This window comes from Doryrhamphus excisus, chromosome 11 (assembly GCF_030265055.1).
Source record: "Doryrhamphus excisus isolate RoL2022-K1 chromosome 11, RoL_Dexc_1.0, whole genome shotgun sequence".
Lineage (NCBI taxonomy): Eukaryota > Metazoa > Chordata > Actinopteri > Syngnathiformes > Syngnathidae > Doryrhamphus > Doryrhamphus excisus.
In genome coordinates this window covers 6516537-6541432 of record NC_080476.1, presented here as the reverse complement: position 1 = coordinate 6541432, position 24896 = coordinate 6516537, and the positions used below count along the sequence as shown (strand labels likewise).

The following is a 24896-nucleotide window of genomic DNA, read 5'->3' as shown; positions in this document are numbered from 1 at the left end:
GTACGTATTCCAATGCCTCTATTATGTCAATATTGTAAGTAAAAAATACATCAAAAGTGACTGAGCAATTAAAACATTTCAAAATAAAAATGGCAGCAGTCGTATTTTAAATGAATTTTCAGTTTAATCTTCCCTAAATGAGACATTGAATTGCAGCTATCCATAGACCAAGACATCCTTCATCATGTTATCGAGGGTCTAAACTTGACATTTCAAATGTAGTAATGCCTGATAAACTTGAGCCTGTTGTGAAAGTAGATGAAAAACGATTTTAAAAAAGTTATATCGCTAAATGAAGCCAACAACTCTGACGGTGGTACAGGACATTCAAATTAAACATAATTTCTAATTCCGCATATCATTGTGAGCTTTCATTTGTACATAAATAGCATACAGTTCCACATCATTTCTCCACATTTGAATTCAAACATTCCAATCACGTAGTCCAGCTGTGACATTAGGATGTCAGATAAAAGTGAAAGAGTGTATTTACACCAAGCAGATTAACAGGCTAAAATAGTGCTTCCAAAGAAAGTTAACATTTGCAGTTTTTATACCAAACAGACTGGAGCCAAACGTGATCAATGTGGAGGACTATACAGTATACATGCCCTGGTGCAAATCAACACGTTACCCATTAATCACACTAAAGAACCCCTACTTCAGCCCAAAAATGTTTAGCAGTACAAATAAAAATACAGTTAAGAAACTAACTAAAACTAATCATAACTGTGTGTTTCTGAACATAAAACAATGTACATAAAGACCAAAGTAAGGCAATTTCTTTGTTCATCCTGGATTAACTCCATTAACTGAAAAGTATTTCTTCGCTCAGACCTCTCTAACTTTGTGGCAGGAACACGTACTCGTGTAGGAGTGTGATGAATAAACTCTGTACAGTGACCATTGGCTGCACCCACAGAAAAAATGTTGTCAAACTTGTGTCAGTGTTGTTACCTGACACGATGCACAGAGCCTTCAGATTGTTTTTCTCATATGCAAGTATGCAGCAAAAAAGCAACATATAATGGGACAAATGTACTCGATCATGGTCCAAAAATGATGTGGTGTGTAGTCTTTAACAGATAGGCACACTGCGCAGAAGTCCACCAAAAATAAGCATGTGGACAATGATGGATATTGATTAATAACAATATACTCCAAAAGCTGCAGACATGTGTAGCTACACATAGTAGTGCGTAGTTTAGTGTGAGATTAAGGAAAACTAACATGTGCAAGAAAACTTTTCTTTTGAAATAACAATGCTGTGCATAGACACATAGTAAAGACGTAGGATGAAGGATGGACTGTCACATGAAAAAGAATTAGGATGGAATCAAAAACAAGTGTCCTTGCTTCACATGTAACATCCCAGAATATGACTGAGTTATCATTCATTTAACCTTCCACCTTTACTGAATCATTCATTCATAAAGATAACTTTGAGTCAAAATGTTCAATGCGTGTGGTTATAATACAACAAAAGTACTACTGAGTACAGAGTGGTATAGAGAGCTAAGAGAACAGCAAAGGCCCTTTTCTTCACGAGTCATGTAGAAGATCCAGCCATCAGATGTGCACTGTATCCCGGCCAATAAGCTGAGCCGTGTCGTCATCGTCTTCGCCGCCGCCAGCACCGTGGTGCTGTTCATCTTCGGTCACATCGCTTTCTGAGTCTGTATCCTCCTGAGGGGAATAGTAGCCTTCATATCCCAAGACGGGGGAGCTGTCGTGAGCCGGTGAGGCGATGCACTGGGCGGTGGTCACTGTAGTGGTGGTGGCTGAATAGGCCCCGGGACTCCCCGAGGGGGAACCTGGGTTCGACGGGCGGAGCAGAGGGGTGCGCTCTGAGTCAGCATCACCCTCTGTTCCTTCTTCTTCTCCCCGCACACTGCGTTCATCCTCGGATTCTGACTCTGAGTGCTCTGGGTTGGTCCGGGTGACCCTCTGTTTGCACACGGGGCATGTCTTCTTGGTCTTAGTTAGCCACGGATCAACACACTTGCAGTGGTAGGCTACAAAGAAGAAGCACATCACATCAGAGGCTCGTTCACAGAACACAAAATGCAGTGTGAATAAAAACAACAAAAGGTTGAGGTTATTGTTACAGTATTATAGCTGCAGTATGGTTCACAAACAAGCAAAAGTGTGGCACTTACTAATCCAATTGTCCTTATGTCACCCCATATGCAGTGTAAATTCTCTTTTCTCCCTCTCTCTCTCTCTCTCTTTTCACACACTTTGAAACATGCATCTTAAATGATGATGCGGCTAATTTATGGCTAAAAGACCTACAGTTCCCATGATGCTTACAGTGCAGATTCAGGAAGTAGTGAATTGGACGCCACTATTTTGAAGTCATATGTAGCGATTGTATTTTGATCTGACAATTCTTAAGTAAGTTTGGTCAAATGTAGAACTACTACAGGGTCTTGCTGGACCGCAGCAGCTGTTGGGAAAAAAAAAAGCGTCTCACTCATCGGAGCTAACAAGTGACGCCGGGCACAGTGAGTGTGTCTTTAATAGTAAATATGCCATGTTACAATATTGTACAAAATTTATTTTGTCTTTAAATTTGGTAAGTGAAGCTGATATTTATGTACGACTTGATGAATTTCAGTAAGTCCAGAATGTTATTTTCAGTTCAAATCATATTGATTACAAAACAGAGAAAAAAAACAAGGACATTTTCCCCATAGAAAAAGATGTAAATCCAATGAGTTCCTTCCAGACACCCAAAAATATGAACAGAATATATGTCGAATACAATGCAAAATAATTATGACTGGTAAATGAATAGAAACTATTGTTTATGTGGATGTCCTGTAGATCCTGGCAAATAGAAGGCCAGTAGAAGGCAATACTGTACAAAACATAAACATATGAAAACTTGGATGTAGAAAAACTGAAGTGTGACTGTATTTAAATAATATTTACCATGTGAACAGGGTAAAACCCGTAGCTTGTCCCCTTCTTCATACTCGTCTAAGCATATGGCGCACACATCGTAGTCATCCCCTGAAAGGAAAGAAAGAAGGTCAGAGGGAAGATTTTAGGCCACAGAGAGAAAAAATGTGATATGTGCTCAACAAGATAAATATTAAATAGAATAATTTATTGGCATAGATAACCAAATTATCATGTGAGCATGAGTTGACATGGGCTTAGCGCAAGCGTCAAGTGCAGCTCCATGAAGTACATTTATCAGATAATCTTTTTACCTTTGGTGAACTTGTGGGTTGGAATGCGTTTGAGCTGTTCCTTGGACAAGCGATTTTTCCTAAGCCTTTTTCTGTACTGGACACAGCGTACAACCTGAAAAACAGACAAAAAAGGCAATTTTACAGATGATTTGAGAAGAAAAGTGTAAAGACGTTTCTTTACACTCTGGACAGGGACAGCCACAAGAACATTTTCAGGAAAAAAAAACAGTCTTGACATCACATAAAATAACTTAATTAATAACTTAAAATCAACTCAGTTTGGCCGGTCTCAATATATGTGTATGCGTGTCTGTTTTTATCTTCTCTCACCACCAAACAGGCAGGAAGAAGGTGCTCTTGCTCTGTGCTTCTTTTCCAGTCAACGGCTTGAACCAAGTGAGCCCTCTTTGTAGACTGCATGTTTTAGCACGAGCCTTATAATACAGTGCCCCTTATGTATGTGTTAATGGGGACTTATTATGCTCATTTTCGACCCTTTGAATCAAGTTGTGGTCTCCTATAGAGCAGCTACACACAATAACCCACACCAGAAACCTTTTAGATTTTCCAGAATCTGCACCTATTCCAACTGTATTTCCTTTGATTTGTGCTTCCTGCCAAAATTCATTTATCCCACCCAAGGCCCGCCTGCAGGCATGCCCACTCCACTGTGATTGGTCACACATCAAAGTTCTTCCAAACTATGAACCATATAAGGAAGTCTGCCCCTTTGTGACATCACAAAGGAGTAGTTTTACCACGCCTTTTCAAACCGACCGTTTTGAGCCATCCCAAACGTCTTTCAGGGCTCACTTCCAAATGTGCAAACCTCATTATTTGAAACTTTGCCATGGTTTAAATGGTGCAAATGAATGGTGCAGAAAACACGGTAGCAGAAATTAGGACGGAAAAGCCCCCATGTGGAAAAACTTCGGCTTCAATCCAAATGAGCCCATCAACACAGACAAGCATGTATGCTGAATATGTTCGAATGTGGTGGCAAAAAAAGGCAAACCCAACCCAGTTTTCCCATGGGGAAGCACACATACACATAATACTCACCAAGATAACAAACATGACAAGAATGATCATGCCAACCACTCCAGTGAAGGGAATAAGGTAGTATGATAGTGGGAAAGCAAACTCTGGCTTTAAAATCACATAGGCTCTGCAAAACAAGTGAAACACAAAATTAAGACACTATATTGTGGCTTCCGGCAAATCTATAGCGATTAATTTATGCAATCTGTACCCTTGATCTGGAATTATAAAATTCTTAAGAACTTCTGAGGCATAGAAGCTGGTGAACACTGAGGGGATGTCAATCTCCTCTGCTATGGTATCTGGAAAACACATAAAAATATAGAAGAAAAGGAAAACCAGGCATGCCTCCAAATGTGTTGTCTGCCTTACCATTACTGTAGTTCATATTGAGCAGAGAGTCAGAGTACATGTTGTGAACGATGGCAGCGCTGTACCCAGCTTGCTGTGCATGTAACACCTTTAAAGAGTCGCTTGTATCAGATAAGCTTGGCACTAGAAAGGGTTCAATGCTTTTAAAACCATAAACTTTTCACTGACCTTTCGATCAAAATTGCAATCATAGCGTCTTATGAGAGCTATGAATTTGGTGGTGTTGGCGTCGATAACGGATGGCAGCTGAGGCGGAGGGTCAATTGCTGCACAGCCATTAAGAGGGCGGGACACCACTAAAACACCCTATAAAATCAAGGCAAACTTGTTATTATTTTGGACTATAATGGCCATTTTACATTATTATTATTACTACGATGCATTCCTCTTCAAATTCCCTCACCATTAGTCCATCCTTAGGAAGGGGTGATCCAAACAGGGCAGGAAGGTCCTCAAACAACATGGTCATGTTACTGTAATGCTTTAGAGAAACAAAACAGTACTTTTGATGGCTCATACTTCAACAGCAATCTGTATGCTGATGCCGTGCTACTTACAGCATAGATATATGCTTGTGTGGGCGAGGGTGATATGCTGCTTATAATGATAAGAGCTGTCAGCGGTGCTCCAGCCCACCAGCCACACAATTGAAGCATCCTTAGATGGTTGTTATGAGTACTAAAGTGAGAAATATAATTTGAGTACCACACGAGAAAAAAACATGCATTTTAATTTAAATCTTAATTTAAATCTTCTATTTAAAATACAAATAAGAGGGTGATGTCAAATGTTACTAAGTGCACATTTATTTATTTTATAAATAATCAAAGAATGAATTGACATCAGTTGCGGTTTTCTACCTCCAAGGCATGACCAAACACATGATGAGAACACGGAACAGCTATTTTTAGCCGTGCCATTTGTTTTCTGTCAATTTTCCAACATTAACATGAATATCCTGTTTGAATAACGTACTGCACACTTGGACAAAACAAACTTCCTTTGTGATGATGCCGCAAAGAGGAAGTTAGATGAGTATCTGCGTAGTGCCCCCCAACAATTCTTACTTTTACGTTTGAGCAATGCAAATACTATGTCCAAAACAAATAGATTGTGTGTTATTAACGCTATACACGTTTGACACGGTATAAGTTGTAGAAGTTAAATTAATTTCCGTGATTGTTCCACACCTATCATCAACAATACAAGCGAAGCAGGGCAGTGACTAGCATTGTCGTTAGTTAGCTTACCTTGATATCCTTTTAATGTCACGGTACCGTTATAATGGGTCCAAGATTCCCACCTCGGTTTCTCACATGTCACCACGTAAATTCAATAAGTGTTCACTTGCCAACGTCTATCTACCTGCCACTGTCTTCTACTTGGACGAGAACACGCTAGCCAGAAAGGATTAGCGTGTGCTAGCTGTTTGGCTTGTTGTGGCAAATGTTAGATAACAGTTAAATCCCTTACGTGCCAGAGCACTGTGTGGCGACGATGCTACACTTACGCACGGTTATACGGTTAGATGAGTATAAAAACGACAATGACTTGTAAGGACGTCAAATAGCTTTTTGTTCGGCTGTCGAAACTTGTGTTCGCCAGTGGCTTGTGTTTGTTATTGCTTGCTCCAGTGCCTTGGCTCTTCTTTGCGTGTCGACATTGAATATGACTCAGCGGCATGCCGACCTACAGCGCCAACAGCGGCTGAATGTGGAAACAGCAACTAATCAGCATAGATGGGATAAGTATGTAAACATTCCATAAGGTGGTGCCATATCCTCATGCTTTGGCAGTGAGATCATTATTTTGAATTTTCCCTCACCTTGAAGAACTTTGTGGTGCAATAAGAACTATGCATGCCACAGACATTTTAAACAGATACCTCCAGATGCATTTTAACAGAACAGAAAACATAAATAATAAACAATAATAAAATCTGCCCATGTTTATGTCAAAATATGAATAAAACAATAATAACAATCAGGACACAATATAAATGTGAATGCAAACTACCTGACCTGCAGTGTGTACACCTGAACTTTGAGGCATGCTCACTTTTAAATTGTATCAATGCATCACAGACTTACCTAACTGGTACATTTCTTATGCATCTTTTTTTCCCTGACATCCTCCTTTTCAACCTCTTTCTCACAACATACCACTGAAATTGACACCTTTGCTTATGTAATTCTGTGACAACCTGTGCATAGAAATGTGCTATTTTTTAAAATGACTTGTGATGTAATAGCAACAAAATGGCATGATAAAGTGGTTTACTTGCTACAATTTCTTATGTGACTGTATTTAAGCAGCAAGCCAGCATAAAATGAGTGAAAACTAAGCATGGTAAATGAAAATAATTATACAATATGAAGCCAAATAATTATAAATGATGAATGACTGCAATGGAACTTACTGAATATCAAATTATAGTGTTTCACATCTTTTTTTATGACTGGCAACTTTCTTTGGCCCCGTGGGGGTTATTTTGTAGTCCCACTCAGTACAAAAATGCCCGGACAGTGAGTCAGCAACTCATTGGGTGCTATGTTTGTAAACTCAATTTAAAAAACGTTTTTACTTTTTATCGTTATCCTATTCAGAGGGAGAACATGCAAACTCTGCTGAGATTCAAACTTAGAAACACCTCACTTTGAGGCAGACATGTATTGCCTTATTTAGATGACCCTTAATCAATTGAATTTAGATGTCAAGCTAATTATCATCGACGCTTTAGTATGCTGGAGCATATCCCAGCGGACTTTGGACAAGAGGGCGCGGTACACCCTGGACTGGTCGCCAGCCAATCACAGGGCACATATAGACAAACAACCATTCACACTCACATTCATACCTATGGACAATTTGGAGTCGCCAATTAACCTAGCATGTTTTTGAAATGTGGGAGGAAACCGGAGTACCCGGAGAAAACCCATACATGCACGGGGAGGACATGCAAACTCCACACAGAGATGGCCGAGGGTGGAATTGAACCCGGGTCTCCTAGCTATGACCACTCGCCCGCCGAACTCAAACTCTGGGCTCCTGACTGTGTGGCCTGCATGCTAACCACTCGGCCTGTACTATATATATATATATATATATATATATTTATTTTATATATTTTTTAACTTAAAAACACTTTAAAATACTAAAACAATGATCATTATTTTTTTCATTGAGTGTGACTGCTAAATAACTCGCCATGGGGCCAAAGAAAGTTGGAATGCCATCCAGTTGTCATTTAAAATTATTTCATATTGTTTTTTATTCTCTAAAAAAAATGTTTTTGTTCATATTTTAGGGGGTCTGGTATAGATTAATTGAATATACATGATTTCTTAGAAAAAATTAACTTGGTTTTCGTACATTTCGGTTTTCATCAGACTTTTTCCAATGAATTAATAACAAAGTCTCACTGTAATCAAAAAGTATGATGGGGTTAAATAGACTATACATTTCTACACCTAGATTGAGATGGGTGACATTATTAGAAACAGCTCTCAGTGTGATGCAGTGCTGTGCAAGCTAAGACCACCATAACAAACATATAAATCTAATACTGAGTTCAAATTGACTCTATTTCCCTTTGACTCAAAGCTTAAAAAAAACTATTAATAAAAAAAATTAAATAAATTTTTGTTCATCCCCAAAGAGAATAACCAAAGTCAGTGAGGACATCATATTTAATGTACTATTTGACTCCATTTCAACAGTTAAACACAGAAAATGGGTGACATAAAGCTGTTACATGACTACATCAGTGCAAACAATGCTAATTGCATCATCCACACAACAATGCCTCATCACATCTTCTCTTCATGGACTGCTTGGGCCCACATTGCATCCCACATACTTCTCCTAGCGATCATAGAAAATGAGACACGCAGCATCTAGAAATAAAAAAAAAAGGAAAATATTACACACATTCACATCACATGATGGTGAACATCAAAACTCACAAGAAGCCTTTTCCACAGCCCAGAGGTCCAAAGAATAGTTCAGTTGGCAGACAAACTTTTCGACAAACGCCTTTCAGACCAGGGCACGACCATGGGAAGGACGCAGCCTCATTGTCAACAACTGAAATCCAATGTTATATTTACCCCATCTGCTGAGACAATAGCACACACTGCAAACAATAGTGAGTATACTTACCATTCAGCAGTAAAACCACCAAGATGGTCCAAACCACAACACAATAACGAGACATTCTTCTTTCGTCCTTCTCTGGCTCCAAAGTGAGCATGGGTCAGGATTTAGTGGTATTGTTGGTCTGAGAGGTGGAGCAATGCTAATAAGAAGCAGCAAACGGATGATTTGGTGACATTCAATAGAATAATAGGCATCACTGGAGAACATGCTTTTCTTAATCTAATTTAAAGAAACTAGATCACTGCGTCCAACTTGTGACTTAATGATGTCATGAGACCAACATTGCTCAGATGATAATAGCTTACAGCAAGGGTGTGCAAACTTTTTACACCAAGAGCCACATACTGAAAAATGAAACGATGCAATTTGATATTTTGATGGTATGCTAATAAGTATATATATAGTATATAAGTATATAAGTCATTCATTCATTTTCTACTGCTTTTCCTCACGAGGGTCGCGGGGGTGCTGGAGCCTATCCCAGCTGTCTCTTGGGACGTGAGGCGGGGTACACCCTGGACTGGTCGCCAGCCAATCACAGGGCACATATAGACAAACAACCATTCACACTCACATTCATACCTATGGACAATTTGGAGTCACCAATTAACCTAGCATGTTTTTGGAATGTGGGAGGAAACCGGAGTACCCGGAGAAAACCCACGCATGCACGGGGAGAACATGCAAAGTCCACACAGAGATGGCCGAGGGTGGAATTGAACTCGGGTCTCCTAGCTGTGAGGTCTGCGCACTAACCACTCGCCCACTGTGCCGCCCAAGTATATAAGTATATATATTTGGTATTTGCCCCACCACCCAAATATTTAGACTTTCTTGCACTGTGGACAAATGGTTAGCACACAGGCCACACAGCTAGGAGAACAGGGTTCGGTTTCCCTCTCGGTCATCTCTGTGTGGAGTTTGCATGTTCTCCCTGTGCATGCGTGGGTTTTCTCCGGGTACTCCGGTTTCCTCCCACATTCCAAAAACATGCTAGGTTAATTGGTGACTCCAAATTGTCCATAGGTATGAATGTGAGTGTGAATGGTTGTTTGTCTGTATGTGCCCTGTGATTGGCTGGCGACCAGTCCAGGGTGTACCCCGCCTCTCGCCCAAAGACAGCTGGGATAGGTTCCAGCATGCCGGTGACCCCAGTGAGGATAAGCGGTATAGAAAATGGATGGATGGAACAGATTGGACTGCAGCTATATTTTAATAAACAAATGAATTGAGAATAAATATATCAGACAATATGGTATTCAGCCTTCTAGTTCTTCAATGTACTGTACCTTACACATACTGCATGCTTGTACTTTGGTTGGTTCTCATGGATCCAGATCGCTTAGGAGAAATGGCGCTAATGGCCGTGGTGAGCTCATCAAGTCCATCAAATGAAATAATAAAACTATGACCACTCCAGTGTAGATGATTGAAGTACAGAGTGAAGTACAGCCGACCCTTGTTTTCAAATGATCGAGTTTTAGTACAGTTCGGTTCTCAACAAATTTTTGCCTCAGCTGTCATACAATATTGCATGTAACAAACTAGTCAGGTGTGCACAAACAAAAATGTGCTGTCTTCTTTTTTTGTGAGAAATGTAAGAAACACTATTAAAATGTTTTTTTTTTTTAAAGAACACATTAAATAATGAAGGCCTCCCCTCCCTTCCTGTTTGCTCCTCGCCGTCTTTGTCAACAAAAGCCTTCAGTAATGGTAAAAAAGTGTTGAATTATCCATTTCATTCATCATAGCTAATTATTTGTTATTCTTTTCTTCATATTTTGAAACAGATGGATTGGATTGACATTATTTCCTACAGGAAAAATTGCTTTGGATTCATCTGACCTTTGGGAAGTAGAGGTACCACTGTATCCATACTTGGTGCATCACTGAAATAAGGTCTGTAAATGACTGCCGTTGTTATCCTTGGTGCAAAGGCCACTGGTCTGCAGAGACACTTTTGCCTCAGTGTTGCATCATGATCTCCAAAGGGAGCCCAACTTTTGTTTTCTTTCTATCGTCTTTATTCTCAGGACACTGTCCAAAGCACTGGAGGCTCATTGCCTTGAAAAGGAACGGAAACACAGAGTGGACTAATGACCTCTCATGAGTATGTTCCATTTGCATCATGTTTATCAGCAAACACATGTCCTGTATTCTTCTGACAGCAATGGCAACAACTACTCCTTTCATGCTTCAAAGCCATGTTAAATTCAATCTTCTTGCTTTGACCCATGACAACCATTGCAGTCGTCATACAGAACATAGGTCCATACGGTCACAGGTACATTGACTTCATGTTTTCACTTTATAATGTCAACAGATTGCTTACTTACCGTCAAGCTGATACACTGCTGGTTTCCTTTTTTTTAACTTAACAAAATTTGGGAATTCACATATCATTGTCATGAAGACATCAACAAATCTCAGACTTCAGCTCAGTGAGCGCCGTATGGATAAACATCACACATTTCAGCACCTTAGTGCAGGGGCCCCCAAAGTTTTTTGCACCACGGACCAGTGTGATTTAGGTGTTTTTTTCACGGACCGGCAATATGTGGCAGAAAAATACAGCAAATAGAAAATAACACGACGGAGCGAAAAGCAAATGTTCAGTGCAGGGAAAATATAACTCACCCGCTGAATCAGCTTGTTTTGTTGAGATGAGATGGTCCCATCTAGGTGTGATGGGAGACAGTGAGTCAATGATTAATCTGTGCGGCCCGGTAGCAAATGTGCCACGGACCGGTATGAATGAAAATAATAAGAGATGGGAAACATGTTGAATGATGCCAGTTTATGATTTCACTGATTGTAGTTAGTCCAGAATTTCAGACATGGCACTTTACGTTGTTTTTATATGGATGTTTGTGCCACATAAAAAAGTGCAGCTTTCCAAATTGTATAGCTGTCAGCATCATTTAAATGGATTCTTATTCATGAATATATTAAGACTAACGCACGGACCGGTATGAATGAAAATAATAAGAGATGGGAAACGTGTTGAATGATGCCAGTTTATGATTTCACTGACTGTAGTTAGTCCAGAATTTCAGACATGGCACTTTACGTTGTTTTTATATGGATGTTTGTGCCACATAAAAAAGTGCAGCTGTCCAAATTGTATAGCTGTCAGAATCATTTAAATGGATTCTTATTCATGAATATATTAAGACTAACCCATCTTGTTCATAATAGGGGAACTTGTTGGCTGTTTGTCATGATTTTCTTAATGACTATTCTGTTGAGAGAAATTTTTTCATAATAAATATGGCACTTTCTCTATAACTTACATTGCATATTGCAGTATTTGTTCTCATCACAGTAAAAGAAGCATAATGTGTCCATTACATGAGATTGGTTTGAGGGAAGACAGCCAGTGCCAAGCATCTCTGTGTTATTATCTTTAAGCGTACATAATTTCCTATAGCCCATGTATTAGATCTGCAGGTTTCCATTGAGCACATATCATACATAATGTAGTTTAAAGCATATATTCTTGAAATATATATTATATCTTGAACATGTTTCCACATCACCAAGTCAGTATACATACCATGTTTTTCTGTAACCATGGTAACAAAAATCAGACCATGTGCCAAAGGCGTCAAAGCAGCAAACAAAGCCCACCTTGAGCAAGCATAAAAGGACGCCCACACACGGGGGCTACACTCAGCTGCATGGAGAGGTGGGCACCAACACAGGTACTTTGAAGCATGACTGCAGAGTCATGCTGCTGAGCTTATGTGAAATGTGTTTAATGTACTCAAAGAGCTGTTCTAACCAAATCTCTTGAATTCCTTCCAGAATTTTCCAGAAGCATGGTCAACGCGACAGTACTCACCTTCACCATGACTGCATATGCGGTCATGGAGAACTACAAACACAAGCTCTTTCTTCTTTTCCTATTGATGTATGTTGCTACTGTCTTCCTAAATGTACTGCTGATCGCTGTCATTGTGCAAAACAAAGAGCTGCAGCAGCCCATGAATGTTTTTGTGTGCATGTTATGTTTGAATGAGATGTACGGCAGCAGCGCCTTGTTGCCGTCAGTTATGAGCGTGCTCCTGTTCAAGACTCCTGAGGTCAGTGTCAAGTGGTGCATGGCTCAAGTCTTTTTCCTGCACACGTATGCAGGGGCTGAGTTTTGCATATTAGCTCTCATGGGGTACGACCGCTTTGTTGCCATCTGCTACCCCCTCCATTATAACACAATCATGTGCCATTCAAAGGTGATCAAACTGGTGGTATGTGTGGGTCTCTATCCATTTGTTCTATTTGCCGGCTATTTCTGTCTCACCCTGCAGCTGAGTTTTTGTGGGAAAAACTTGGCAAAGTTATACTGCGTCAACATGGAACTGGTAAACAACGCGTGTTCAAATGTATCGCACATAGGTATCGTGGGGCTTGTGCTGATTTTATTTTTTGTCGTCCCTCAGGTTATCATGATTGTTTTCTCCTATGGTCAAATAGCGAGAGTGTGTAAGAAATTATCAAAAGAATCTCAAGGAAATGCTCTTAAAACATGCGTCCCACATTTATTATCTTTGCTCAATTACACCATTGGCTCCATGTTTGAAATTATCCAGACGAGGTTTAGTATGAATCACATCGCCATGGAAGTACGCATCTTTTTGTCTTTATATTTTGTCATCATTCCACCAATTACCAACCCGCTGCTGTACGGACTCGGAGCTCAAATTGTTCGAGTCCACATCATCAAGTTGTTTATTAAATACAGGATCTTGATGGCAAAAGTGACAAGGAGGATGATAACGGCTTAATCTCAAGCCTAAAGCCAGGGGAGGTCCAATTTTTCTAAGTATTTGTGGGCCGTTTGATATTTTGGAATTTTTTGCAACCCATGTAGTAGGTATGCTAAGAACTCATATATATTTAAAGAAAAAAACATCTTGCATGCCAGCTTGTGTTTTTTCTTTTTTCTAGTATTCTTATTTAATTGCATTTTTTTAAAAATACGTTGACTCCTAGGACACACTTTGGAGACCCCTGCATCGACAATGATCCATAATAATCATCCATAATATGGAAAAATGCAGTTTATACATTTCCTCCGTGCTATGTACCTCATCGTTTTTCTTGTCACATTTTTAATCCATACAAAGCAAAGAGAAACGGACACCGCTGATTCAGATTCATGTCATCCATTCCCTAAAATCCCTAGAAAAACATATTTGTTTACAATTCAAACTACTGTTCAATCAAAAAGCCCGCAAATAAATATGCTGACTCTCACACCTCCCAAAGCAGAAAACACTTCATTACTTCTTGTTCAAAGTGTGTGTACTGGGAATATTACTATAATATTACCAACCAGTAAGAAATAAAATTGTTGTGATTAATTAAAATGCACTGTCTGGGTGTTTAGATGAAAATATTAACAAATACTTAATGAAAATGGCATTTTGTCTTATTTTTCTTATATATTTTGTGATCAAATGATTAAGTTAATTATGACATTTTGCAAAGCTGCTTGAAATGTGAATTTGTCTTGGAGATTACCTGCCTCTCTCCCTCTATCTATATAAAATGTTTTTTTCTTATCTGTCCTGTTTGGCAGCTTAACCGTGCATTATGGGTGGACTGTAGGTTTATTCATAATGAATATATATATTGAAAAAATTATTGTGGAGGTAATTTTAGTAAAAATAGTAGTAATAAAAGTGTCAAATAAAAGCCACACAAGAAAAGACCTTGCACGCATGCTAGTAAGAGGGTTATATATTTTTTTAAAGATGCATATTTATGCATATTTAACTGTTCCATCAATGGCTTTTTTTGTCAGCTGCTGACTCACACTTTCATTAAGGCAACATTGATAAGCTAAAAGTCGGTCTATACATTAAATGTGAACATGTGTTGTGGTCTGCGTCCTGATTGGCTAAGGGACTGTAGACCATTGTCAATAAATTGTCTTTGTGCCTTCCTGTGCAGTACAGAATACGTTCACCTTGCCAAATTTGCATAAATGTTTGATCACAAGTAGTGTGTTTGATCCTTGACAACACCCTCAGTGTCAATGAAACATTCTGCACCATCAAAGGCACCTGAGGTTGCAGGAAGGAAGAAGGAAAAAAAACGGGAGCAATATGTTTTAACAAGGATGCAAAAACACTACAATACAGTGGAATGACACAATGATGATGAAGAGGCACGGTCAGACGAGTGAAATACACGAGTCACTTAAGGATTTTTTGTGTCCAACCTGGTAGGTTAATTGTTCGAATGCAAACAAAGATTAGACATTTTTTGACTGTTTAAACAAGAGATAAATGCGAGAAAATGTTAATGCCCGTCGGGAAAAATGTATATGTAAATAAAATGTATGGTTAACGGTCTTTCAGCCTTAAAACTGTAAAAAAATTAAATTGGTTACTTTGTGGCTTTCACTTATTGTGGGCTATTTTGGGAACCGACCCCCATGACAAATGATGGTACACTGTATATCATTTATGAAGATATGAAAAAATTAAAAGCAAACTGAAAGAAGCTTAAAGGGGACCTGTTATGCTAATTTCCGTCCCTTAGTATTGAGTTGTGTACTCCTACAGAGCAGCTACACACAATAACCATAACACAATAACAATAATAATAATGTTGGGGGGCAGGGTTACCTTCCCAATGCACAAACCTCATCATCTGAAGCTTTGGCATCGTTTAACAGGAGAAAATAACATTCTAACAACATTTATAGGTCAGAAAAGTGGAAAAAGCATAATAGGTCCCCATTAAATATAAGTATGACAAAAGCATGTCGGCTGTGTGCCCACGCCATACTTTATTGTTAAATAAAAGTACTGTATTGCAGCTACAATATGGCAATATGCACACATGTGCAGTTTAAACAGCATGGTCATGTGTTTTAGTATTACAAAACATGCTTGTACATGAAACACTTAATAATAAATACAGTAAATACTCCATGTTTTTTACAGTGAAATTAGCTTTTCTTAAAATAAGTCTTGTGGTTGAGGCGAATTTACCACAATTAGAAATAAAAAAAGGATTTATTTTTGCCACCATTGGAAAGACTGCATGCATACAAAAATAGACAACTATTCTGACCATTCCTTTTGTATTTTACAATACTATTTCCTTATTGCCAAAGGTTAGATTTTCCCCCCATTGAAGGGAAAACGTGCGTTCTACGGCTTCTCTTCTTGTTCTTGAAAAAGTACAATGTACATTCACAATCACTGAGGCACAGCACTTGTTAACAATTTGTATCCCAGCACATATCCTCAAGACATTGTGTAGTAATGTCATACTTAATAATATAGATTCATCATACACATAACAAAGTGGTGTGTACATCCAAAATAGTAATTCAGTTGCACACAATTCCAGCAAAAAGTGACGGGAAACAGCCATGCATGTGTAACGGATGTCAGCTGGACGCTGGACATCGATTTGACAGCTCGGGCTTTCAGCTCAATGCTTAGCGTTCTCAACTCTCATTCAGTGGGCCTTGGTTTGAACCCCCCTACATGGGCAGGGGGGCAAACCAGATGGGTTATATTGGTGCTGTGACCCAGATGAGAGTGAGCTAGCGGGGGTGATGCAGCTGTGCAAGAAAGAGTACATTTATAAGCCTCCCTTGACTCTTAGCTCGATGGCTATGCAACAGATACCAGCTGGTGCAGCTGTACAAATGTACAATGGTATACAACACTTCCAGATGCCTTAAGAGTCATGCTGGACATTGAGTTGAGAGTTCTGGCTTTTAGGTTTGTGTAATGGATACCAGCTGGTTTAACTGCGCGAGAGTACGTTGGTAAACCTCACTCCCTGACACCTTTAGAGTCGTGCTGGACATAGAGTTGGCAGCTCTGGCTTTTAGATCAATGGCTCAACTGGTGCAGCAGTTGTGCAAAAGTACGTGCCTTAGAAGTCGCGCTGGACTTTGTGTTGTCAATTCGTGCTTTTAGCTCAATGCCTATGTAATGGATGAACAGTTGGTGCCTCAGGTAAACCTCAGTTCCTGATGCTTTAAGAGTTGCTCCGGACATTGTGTCAACAACATGGGCTTTTAGCTCAATGCCTATGCAACGAATGCCAGTTGATGCAGCTGTGTGAGAGTACGTTGGTAAACATCACTCCCTGACACCTTAATAGCCATGCTAGACATGCCTATGTAATGGATGCCACTTGATGGAGCTGACGCCTTAAGAGTGTCACCACCATTCTGTTACACAGGACATCGAGTTGACAGCTTAAGTTTTTAGCTCAACTTCTGTAGATCCTGGTTTGAGCCTGTGTGAAACACAGGACTGGCAGAACCAGGCGGGTTACACCTAGCATTTACGACTCTTTCGGTGGACCGTATTTCAAGCCCCAGGCGTGTGCAGGGTTACACACGTGAACCAGTCCATCAAGTCCATGACATACACACAAAGTGCTTTTTTTCCCCCGCAAACCAGTGCTTGACCTCTTGGAACGGTTCTCATCCTCAAAACAACAAAAAGGATGTGTGAAGGGTACCAAGAAAGAAGGTAAAAGAAGATTTCTGGTGCCTTTTCATCTCCGGCTGCTGCTTGAGGCACCAAACGGACGCTGGAGGCATCACAGGTTAGCCTAAAAAGCCCATTGAGCGGTTTGTGTCTTGAAGAGGAACATTCTGAAAGAAAATAAGTCATGGGTGTTAGTATTGCAAACCACAGCAGCATATTGAGAGGTACAGTATATGGGTGCAGCAATGTGGCTGTACATTAAGAGAACTGTGAAGGATGCGGAGGCGGTGAAGCTTGTCGTTGAGCAGAGGGTCGTTAACTCGGCGAACAAACGAGCGCTTGTACTCCAAGCGGCTGGATGATCGGTGGTCTGCTGAGGTGGACAGACTGGTCTGCTCCAGAGCTCGGTACAAATCCCCCACTGAGTCCGACTGCAGTCTCAAGTCTCGTCCACGTCCTTCAAAAGAGCCAGAGGATAAAAGTTATCATTCATTTTTATACATGAGCTGTTTGCATTACAATAACAGTTGGAGTATAAAAAACCTGTTTACCTTCTAAATATGGTTTTTAACATTATTAGAACCTTCTAAACATGAACATGTCATTCCCAATATATTCCCCGTGCCCAATATAGTAGATATAATCAGAGAAAATATGCTATTTAAGACATAAATAAGTATTATTGCTTGTGTGTTGCAATAAATGCGGTACGGATATGTGGACAGGAAGTGACGTTGGGAGTTGAGTTTTAGCTGGATTATGGCAACAACAGTTGACCGTTATTGTTAGGGTCGTGGGGGTGCTGGAGCCTATCCCAGCTGTCTTTGGGCGAGAGGTGGGGTACACCCTGGACTGGTCGCCAGCCAATCACAGGGCACATATAGACAAACAACCATTCACACTCACCTATGGACAATTTGGAGTCGCCAATTAACCTAGCATGTTTTTGGAATGTGGGAGGAAACCGGAGTACAAGGAGAAAACCCACGCATGCACGGGGAGAACATGCAAACTCCACACAGAGATGGCTGAGGGTGGAATTGAACTCGGGTCTCCCAGCTGTGAGGCCTGCGTGCTAACCACTCGCTCGCCGTGCAGCCCTGTTATTATTATGTTTATGTAATTATTATTGTACTGTATTGGATTTTTAATTTAGGTAAAAATTAGTAACAGTATTTGTTTTTATTCAACCACAGAGCATAATGATTTATTAATAAAAACCGTGATAGAGTGGAGCCACAAAATTCAAATCATAATGTAGCGAAGGACGACTGTATAACAATCTTAATAATACACTGTGGCCATGTAGAAAACGTCCATTATGGACTTCACGAAAATATTAGGATATTGTGTAAAACCTGCATTAATGAATCATCCTGATGTGATAGCGTCACCATTGTTGTGTATGCTGTCACATACTGCCCTCAGATGGAAAGACAATGACACTACACTCATGTAGAAGCTATGTGTTGTACAGTATCATGCTTGTTTGGTGCTCCTCCCACGCCTGCACTAAGAGAAAAGTGAACATACAGCAACAAAGAAGGAGAAGAGGAAGCCCGGAGCATGCATCTTTATCATGTTCAACATTAACATGCCTGAGAGGATTGATCCCAGCTCTAGCATCCAAACACTGCCATGAGGCACTGTGACATTTCCAATGAGGAGGAAGGAGAAGAAGAGTGTTCAATTGAATGGACTTGGAGTGCCAAGACAGACGTGTATTAAAACACTGAATTTCCTCACACTTAATAAAGTGCCCTGGAGCTCTGCCAGCAAGCCACGGCCAATCCAATCCTATAACAACATTAGCCCCACAAACACACACCATGCTGTGTGTACAGGGCTTGATATAAAAGCTTTTTCAAAAGCTGTCAAACATGCTTGTTGAGTCTTCATCAGTTATCTAACCTATTTCCCTGGGCCGCTCCAGCTGGTAGTGTCGAGGTGCTCTGTCATCCGACGCACCGGCGTTGGCGGCCAGGATGGCGTGAAGACCACTGTCTCTGGGTAGCGTGAAGCTGCGAGGCTTCCCTCCCACCTCCGAATCAATACTGGACCTGATGGGCAGGGGTAAGGCTTGGTACTGTTCCTGCAGCAGGCTTCGCTGTGCGGGCAACGTGGACTGCCTGCGGTACTCCATGGCCAGTTGGTCCCTGTCCCTGGATAGCAGGGATTCCTCAACGGGATACGCCTGGAGGAAGTGCTTTCTGGCATTGCTCTCCATCTGGTCCTGCCAGGAGTTTCGGTGGTTGCTTGCCTTCGGCCCAGGGGAGATGCCGCCATTGTTGTTGCTGCAGCCTTCTAGAGGCTCCGAGTGGTAATCCTCGTGTGAGGAACGTGATTGGAACGTGTCCGATGAGGAGAAATGGCCACGTTTAGGTTCTAAAAACGGGCTCACCTAAAATACATCAAATGTTATGCGATCAATATTTTCATATATTGGTTCAATTTAAATTCAAATCTGAGTTTACATCAAGCACTTTTCTAAATTTTCTCATGTACTCATGATTATTACTTTGATGTATTGTAGCTACACCTCACTGTGGCATGCTAATAATACAACATGATTATTGCACAGGTTGCTTTCGACTGGCCACATTCTGGAGTTGCCTTTTGTTGTGGCCAGCCTAAGGTGCACCTGTCTTACCAAGATGCATAATGCATGATTAATGCACAGGTGTCCCTTAAGCTAAGATAACCCACTCACCTCACAGGGGTGGCATACCAAAATGCTGATTAGACTCACAGGTCTACCACAGGCTGGCCAAAACAAAAGGCAACTTCAAAATGTAATGTTTCATATTGATTGATTGACAAAAGTGCACATCTTCATTATCAGCATCTTGATAAAACAGCATGATTATTGCACATGTGTGCTTTTGGCTGGCCACAATAAAAGGCCACTTCAAAATGTGCTATTTTGTATTGATTGATTGATAAAAGTGCACATTTTCATTATCAGCATCTTAATATGACAGCATGATTATACATGTGTGCCTTTGGCTGGCCACAATAAAAGGTCACTTCAAAATGTGCTGTTTTATATTGATTGATAAAAGTGCACATCTTCATTATCAGCATCTTGATTAAAAAACATGATTATTTCATATGTGTGTCCTTGGCTGGCCACAATAAAAGGTCAGTCCAAAATGTGCAATTTTATCAATCAATGAATGTAAAACTGCACATTTTATTGTGGCCAGCTCAAGACACTCCTGTTGGCTAATCATGCTGTATAATCAACATCTTGACATGACACACCTGTGAGGTGGATTGAACACTGCAAGTGTAACAGAAGCCAAGCTAGTGTGAAAGTACGTTGGTAAACCTCACTGCCTGAGTGATATCAAATTGACAGCTTGGGCTTTTAGCTCAATGCCTAGTGCTCTCATCGCTCATTTGGTGGACTGTGGTTTGAGCCCCGGGTGTGTATAGGTTACACTCGTACTTACTGATGATGCCCTGGGATAAGTGTCATATGGTGGCGGGGGACTGTCCTGTTTGCTCATGGACGACATGTCCATGTCCTCATGGTCACTCTCACTCCAATAATCTATTCAGGAACAAACACAGCAGAATCAATCCTAACTTTTAAAAGTCAGATTATGTTAACTTATTTGCCCCCAAAGACGTCTTATACGTATTTTATGTTTTTTTTATGCAAGAGGCACAAAGAGGTGATGATGCAACTCCACAATAGAATAGAGGACAGTTTTAAGCAGAAAAAATGGCCACAAGGTGGCAGAAATAAATTTTATAAGAGCACAACCTCCATCTCTCCATGGAAATAAATGCTCTCAGCAACTAGGAAGTGAAAGGCATCTTGCCGTGTTGAGTGAAGGAGGTTACGCATTGAAGGGAAATTTTAGCGCATGCACATCCAGTTCAATTGCAAATGTGAAAATTGTAAATCTTTCTTATGGTATTATACCATGTCTATATAGCCGAAGAACCCAATATTATGTGTGCCTTTAAAAATCAGATTAAATCATCACAAATGTCCGGTAGCAAGAGGGATGGTTGGGAATGAATGAGTTAATATGATACAAAATGTTCTTGCACAGATACCAGCTGTGTCTCTGAAATGCAGTTTAGGTCAGAATGAGCTACCATTGTAGGTGTGATTTAAAGGTCTACTTGGAGTGTGAAGATGCAAGAATGCCTTGTGAAGTTCTCTGGAGGCGTTATGTTATGCGTCATTTCATTTTGTATGATGTAAGAACCCCCCCCCCAAAGCCACATACATCAAACGACAGACCAGTTCTCACCCACACTTCACCATCGCTCAGTTCCTACACAGGTTACTCAAAATAGAACCTTGATTTCTGGCCCATTTGGGTTCATGTGACGTCAAGCATTTTGTACTCAGCTTATATCAAATGTGAAATTGATAAGAAAAGTGCCTGTGTTTCCAGCTCAATATCCTACATGAGTCAGAGCCTTTCAAATTTGACAGTGAGATGTGAGTGGGAGATGGTGCTAATTACGTCTCACGTCGGGGAACGGAGAGCTTCACTGAAACACACAACTGTTTAAAAAGTACATGTGAGTGTGTAACAAAACACACACGAGACACAATAAAAATAAGAAGCATAGAAATTATAAAAATTATTATACAAAAGTATACAGCACAGTGATAAAGTGATACATACTGTATGTAATACTGTATATATGATAATACTTCTGTCTACATGGCGCATTTACTGTTCAACCACACCCACCTTGGTCCCGTATTTTGTCCTGCTCGGAGTATCCCGCCACGGCCATGCTGAGACGACTCAACCACCTGTGAGACCAAAGGAGGGTGGAGACGGTAAGAAGCGTATAACAATGAAAGCATTGGGAAGTTTAAACTGTACAACTGTGTCAGGCTCATTAACTCACCGAGACATGTCGTCTACGTTTTCTGCCGCAAAGTAGAAAGTCTTAATCTTCGGGTGGCAAGCCTTGAAAGCGCTGAAACAGAGCCAAACGTCTATTTCAAAATGGCAGCACCAAAGAACAAGGCCATGTAGAATACCAAAACTTTGCCTCACTTTATGTACGTGTCAATGTGACTGCTAAATAACCTGCCATGGGGCCAAAGAGGTGAGAAGTGGTGAGTACCAGCAATTTGATAAAGAAGTTGAGAAAGGGGGCGGCACGGCGGTCGAGTGGTTAGCACGCAGAGCTAAGGAGACAGCTAGGAGACCAGGGTTCAATTCCACTCTGTGTGGAGTTTGCATGTTCTCCCCGTGCATGCGTTGGTTTTCTCCGGGTACTCCGGTTTCCTCCCACATTCCAAAAACATGCTAGGTTAATTGGTGACTCCAAATTGTCCATAGGTATGAATGTGAGTGTGAATGGTTGTTTGTCTATGTGAGCCCTGTGATTGACTGGCGACCAGTCCAGGGTGTACCCCGCCCAAAAGACAGATGGGATAGGCTCCAGCACCCCCGACCCGCGACCCTTGTGAGGAAAAGCGGTAGAAAATGAATGAATGAAGTTGAGAAAGGCTATTGAATTCCATCGAACCGAATGTACGGGAAGTCTGCCTCAACAATAACTTCCATCCGTTCGTTATTATTTCACCGTGTTTTCTGCATATACATTATATTACATTATATTATAATTGGCGACTCCAAATTGTCCATAGGTATGAATGGGAGTTTGAATAGTTGTTTGTGTTTATGTGCCCTGTGATTGGCTGGAGACCAGTCCAGGGTATACCCCGCCTCTCCAAGACAGCTGGGATAGGCTCCAGCATGCGGTAGAATAAGAATTAATGAATATTATATTACATTGCATTATATTCATATTTGTCATTTAAAAGAAAATGGAGAAAATGGAAATGGAGAAATCCAAATAAAAAAAAAAGCATGACTCACTACTTTCTCCTGCATTCAGTGGCACGATCAATCTTAAACTCCGGAAGATTGACAAATCCTTCTGCCTTCTCATCCTGTGGTGAAAATAATGAAAAGGTGTCCCTTTAATATAAACACCATAAAATGCTATTTCTCTAAAGCCAGCAGGAAAGTCCTTCCATTCACCTCCTCGTTCATGTACCAGTACAGACACGTGTCTTTCAGGATGAACCAATACTTTTTCCATTTCTGAGAAAAATAGGTCTTAGCGTCCTTCTTCTTCCACAGCCAGCCTTCGCAGTCACCCTGGCCCAAGTCCCTGCAGGAGATCCGTCGTTTGCTGATGGAGGCCATGGGGCTTCCGCCTGCAGGAAAATCCAACCAGTGAGAGTTGTTAAAAAATTTTAAAAAATTGGCTTAAAACATTTGAGCTCTTACCTTTACTCTTCTTTGACCTGGACAGCAGTGAGGATCGCTCAAACACCTGTGAAGACAAACAAAAGTGTAAACCCAACCGCTACACTTTATTACACAGGCGTCAAAGAAAAAGGTAGAAAGGGACTGACATGGTACAGAGAGGCAGAGTCAGAGCTGGATGTAGACAGGGAGACTTCCATCTGGAGGGCCGGGATGAGCGTGTAATGGGTCGGGCTGCCTCCCCTATCCATCTTTCTTCTACTGTGACTCAGGCTGCGGCCCAGCAAAAAGTCTCCCCCCGGGCCTTTGTCTTCACTGGTAAAACGCAGCAGTGAATTTTCTGCAGATGATGGACAAAAGAAGACATTTTATGAAATCACACTTATCACACAAAATGCATCCTCAATATATAGCTGAATGGATAAGGTCTTTATACATTAAACAATGTTTCTTACTGCATTTTTATTGATGTATTCATCTATCTATAATGTCTTTATTTGTGGGGCACCAGTGGCCACACGCAAGCAGGCCAAGAGCCGCCTCCGCCAACAAAACAGAAACCTGCCCACAACCAGGAGTGCCAGCCGCCCACAACACCCTCCAACCCTCAGAGAGCAGGGCTCAGCCAGCCCCGGGCCAGCACACACCCGACCCCTGACACGGGAACGCCCAGCTAAAGGCAGGAGAAGATATCACCCACCCTGCCCCAAGAAGGCTCAGGCATCAGAGGTGGAACCACCAGGAGTCAGAACACCCCACCGACACTCGCAACAGGCCCACAGCTATATAGAGGAAAGCAAAGAGGTGGAAAACACGGGCAAGGCTGGAGAGGAGTGCGGGTGAAAGTATTATGTACATTGGCCTGCCACGGCAGGGGCTCCTCTCGCAGCGGGTGACACACTCCCCCATCTCTACACTGTGGTTTTTCCCATCACCGTGGACACACATTAATGCGTATTGCCCCGCCATGGCCCCCGCCCACTGTACACTCTGGTTCTCCCGGTCACGATAGCCGTGTCGTAGGAAGCCATTTTGAGCATGCCAGTCACGGCAATGAGCAGCAGCTGCAGCAAGGGAGGAGTGACATGATCACCCGGCCGTGACCCCGTGTATCAAACGGTTCGATACTAATAAACATATTTTTGCACAAAACACTCCTCAGCTAAAAATGGACTCATAATAGATAGATATGGATCTGTATGAATGAGAATATTCACAGGCATAATAGATACTTTATCTATGTAACAATAGCAGTAATAGTGGCGATGCAGGCAGCAGGGCTATTCAAGATCCTGCTGTAAATGATGATGATGGCTGGGTGTGCTTGAGAGAGGAGGAAACGTATCACAAGTGGGCCAGACATGATGAGCGAGTAGCATAAATTC

At 41.1% G+C, this 24896-nt stretch overlaps 3 protein-coding genes across 10 annotated transcripts in view; 1 reads left to right on the top strand and 2 right to left on the bottom strand.

Moving 5' to 3' along the window:
- Nucleotides 1-90: 90 nt before the first annotated feature.
- rnf167 (ring finger protein 167) lies at nt 91-6287 on the bottom strand. Its single transcript, XM_058087824.1, has 10 exons — nt 5867-6287; nt 5174-5294; nt 5020-5097; nt 4785-4922; nt 4617-4704; nt 4456-4546; nt 4266-4371; nt 3222-3315; nt 2938-3018; nt 91-2015 (listed from the first exon to the last, which is right to left on the bottom strand). The coding sequence occupies exons 2-10, from the start codon at nt 5270-5272 to the stop codon at nt 1570-1572; spliced, it is 1221 nt and encodes a 406-aa protein (XP_057943807.1). The 5' UTR covers nt 5273-5294; nt 5867-6287; the 3' UTR covers nt 91-1569.
- LOC131138684 (olfactory receptor 52D1-like) lies at nt 5850-13939 on the top strand. Of its 3 annotated transcripts, none has more exons than XM_058087826.1 (4): nt 5850-6364; nt 10565-10634; nt 10808-10884; nt 12582-13939. In XM_058087826.1, the coding sequence occupies exons 3-4, from the start codon at nt 10881-10883 to the stop codon at nt 13556-13558; spliced, it is 981 nt and encodes a 326-aa protein (XP_057943809.1). In that variant the 5' UTR covers nt 5850-6364; nt 10565-10634; nt 10808-10880; the 3' UTR covers nt 13559-13939. The 3 variants fall into 3 exon arrangements, with proteins under 3 accessions (XP_057943809.1, XP_057943808.1, XP_057943810.1); XM_058087825.1 differs by having other exon boundaries at nt 10565-10673; XM_058087827.1 differs by lacking the exons at nt 5850-6364; nt 10565-10634; nt 10808-10884 and adding an exon at nt 12400-12478.
- Nucleotides 13940-14577: 638 nt separating this feature from the next.
- LOC131138574 (connector enhancer of kinase suppressor of ras 2-like) overlaps nt 14578-24896 on the bottom strand; it is a 37151-nt gene continuing 26832 nt past the window's right edge. For 4 of the 6 annotated variants that reach the window (XM_058087597.1, XM_058087598.1, XM_058087600.1 and 1 more), the window contains 10 exons: nt 23661-23851; nt 23533-23578; nt 23281-23459; nt 23116-23189; nt 22133-22204; nt 21970-22034; nt 20701-20801; nt 19157-19646; nt 17503-17702; nt 14579-17412 (listed from right to left, as the gene is read on the bottom strand). In XM_058087597.1, coding sequence (XP_057943580.1) covers nt 17365-17412; nt 17503-17702; nt 19157-19646; nt 20701-20801; nt 21970-22034; nt 22133-22204; nt 23116-23189; nt 23281-23459; nt 23533-23578; nt 23661-23851 — 1466 coding nt within the window. In that variant the 3' untranslated portion in view covers nt 14579-17364. Of the gene's footprint in view, nt 17413-17502; nt 17703-19156; nt 19647-20700; nt 20802-21969; nt 22035-22132; nt 22205-23115; nt 23190-23280; nt 23460-23532; nt 23579-23660; nt 23852-24896 lie in introns of all 6 variants that reach the window. The other 2 variants (XM_058087602.1, XM_058087601.1) reach the window with 2 other exon arrangements.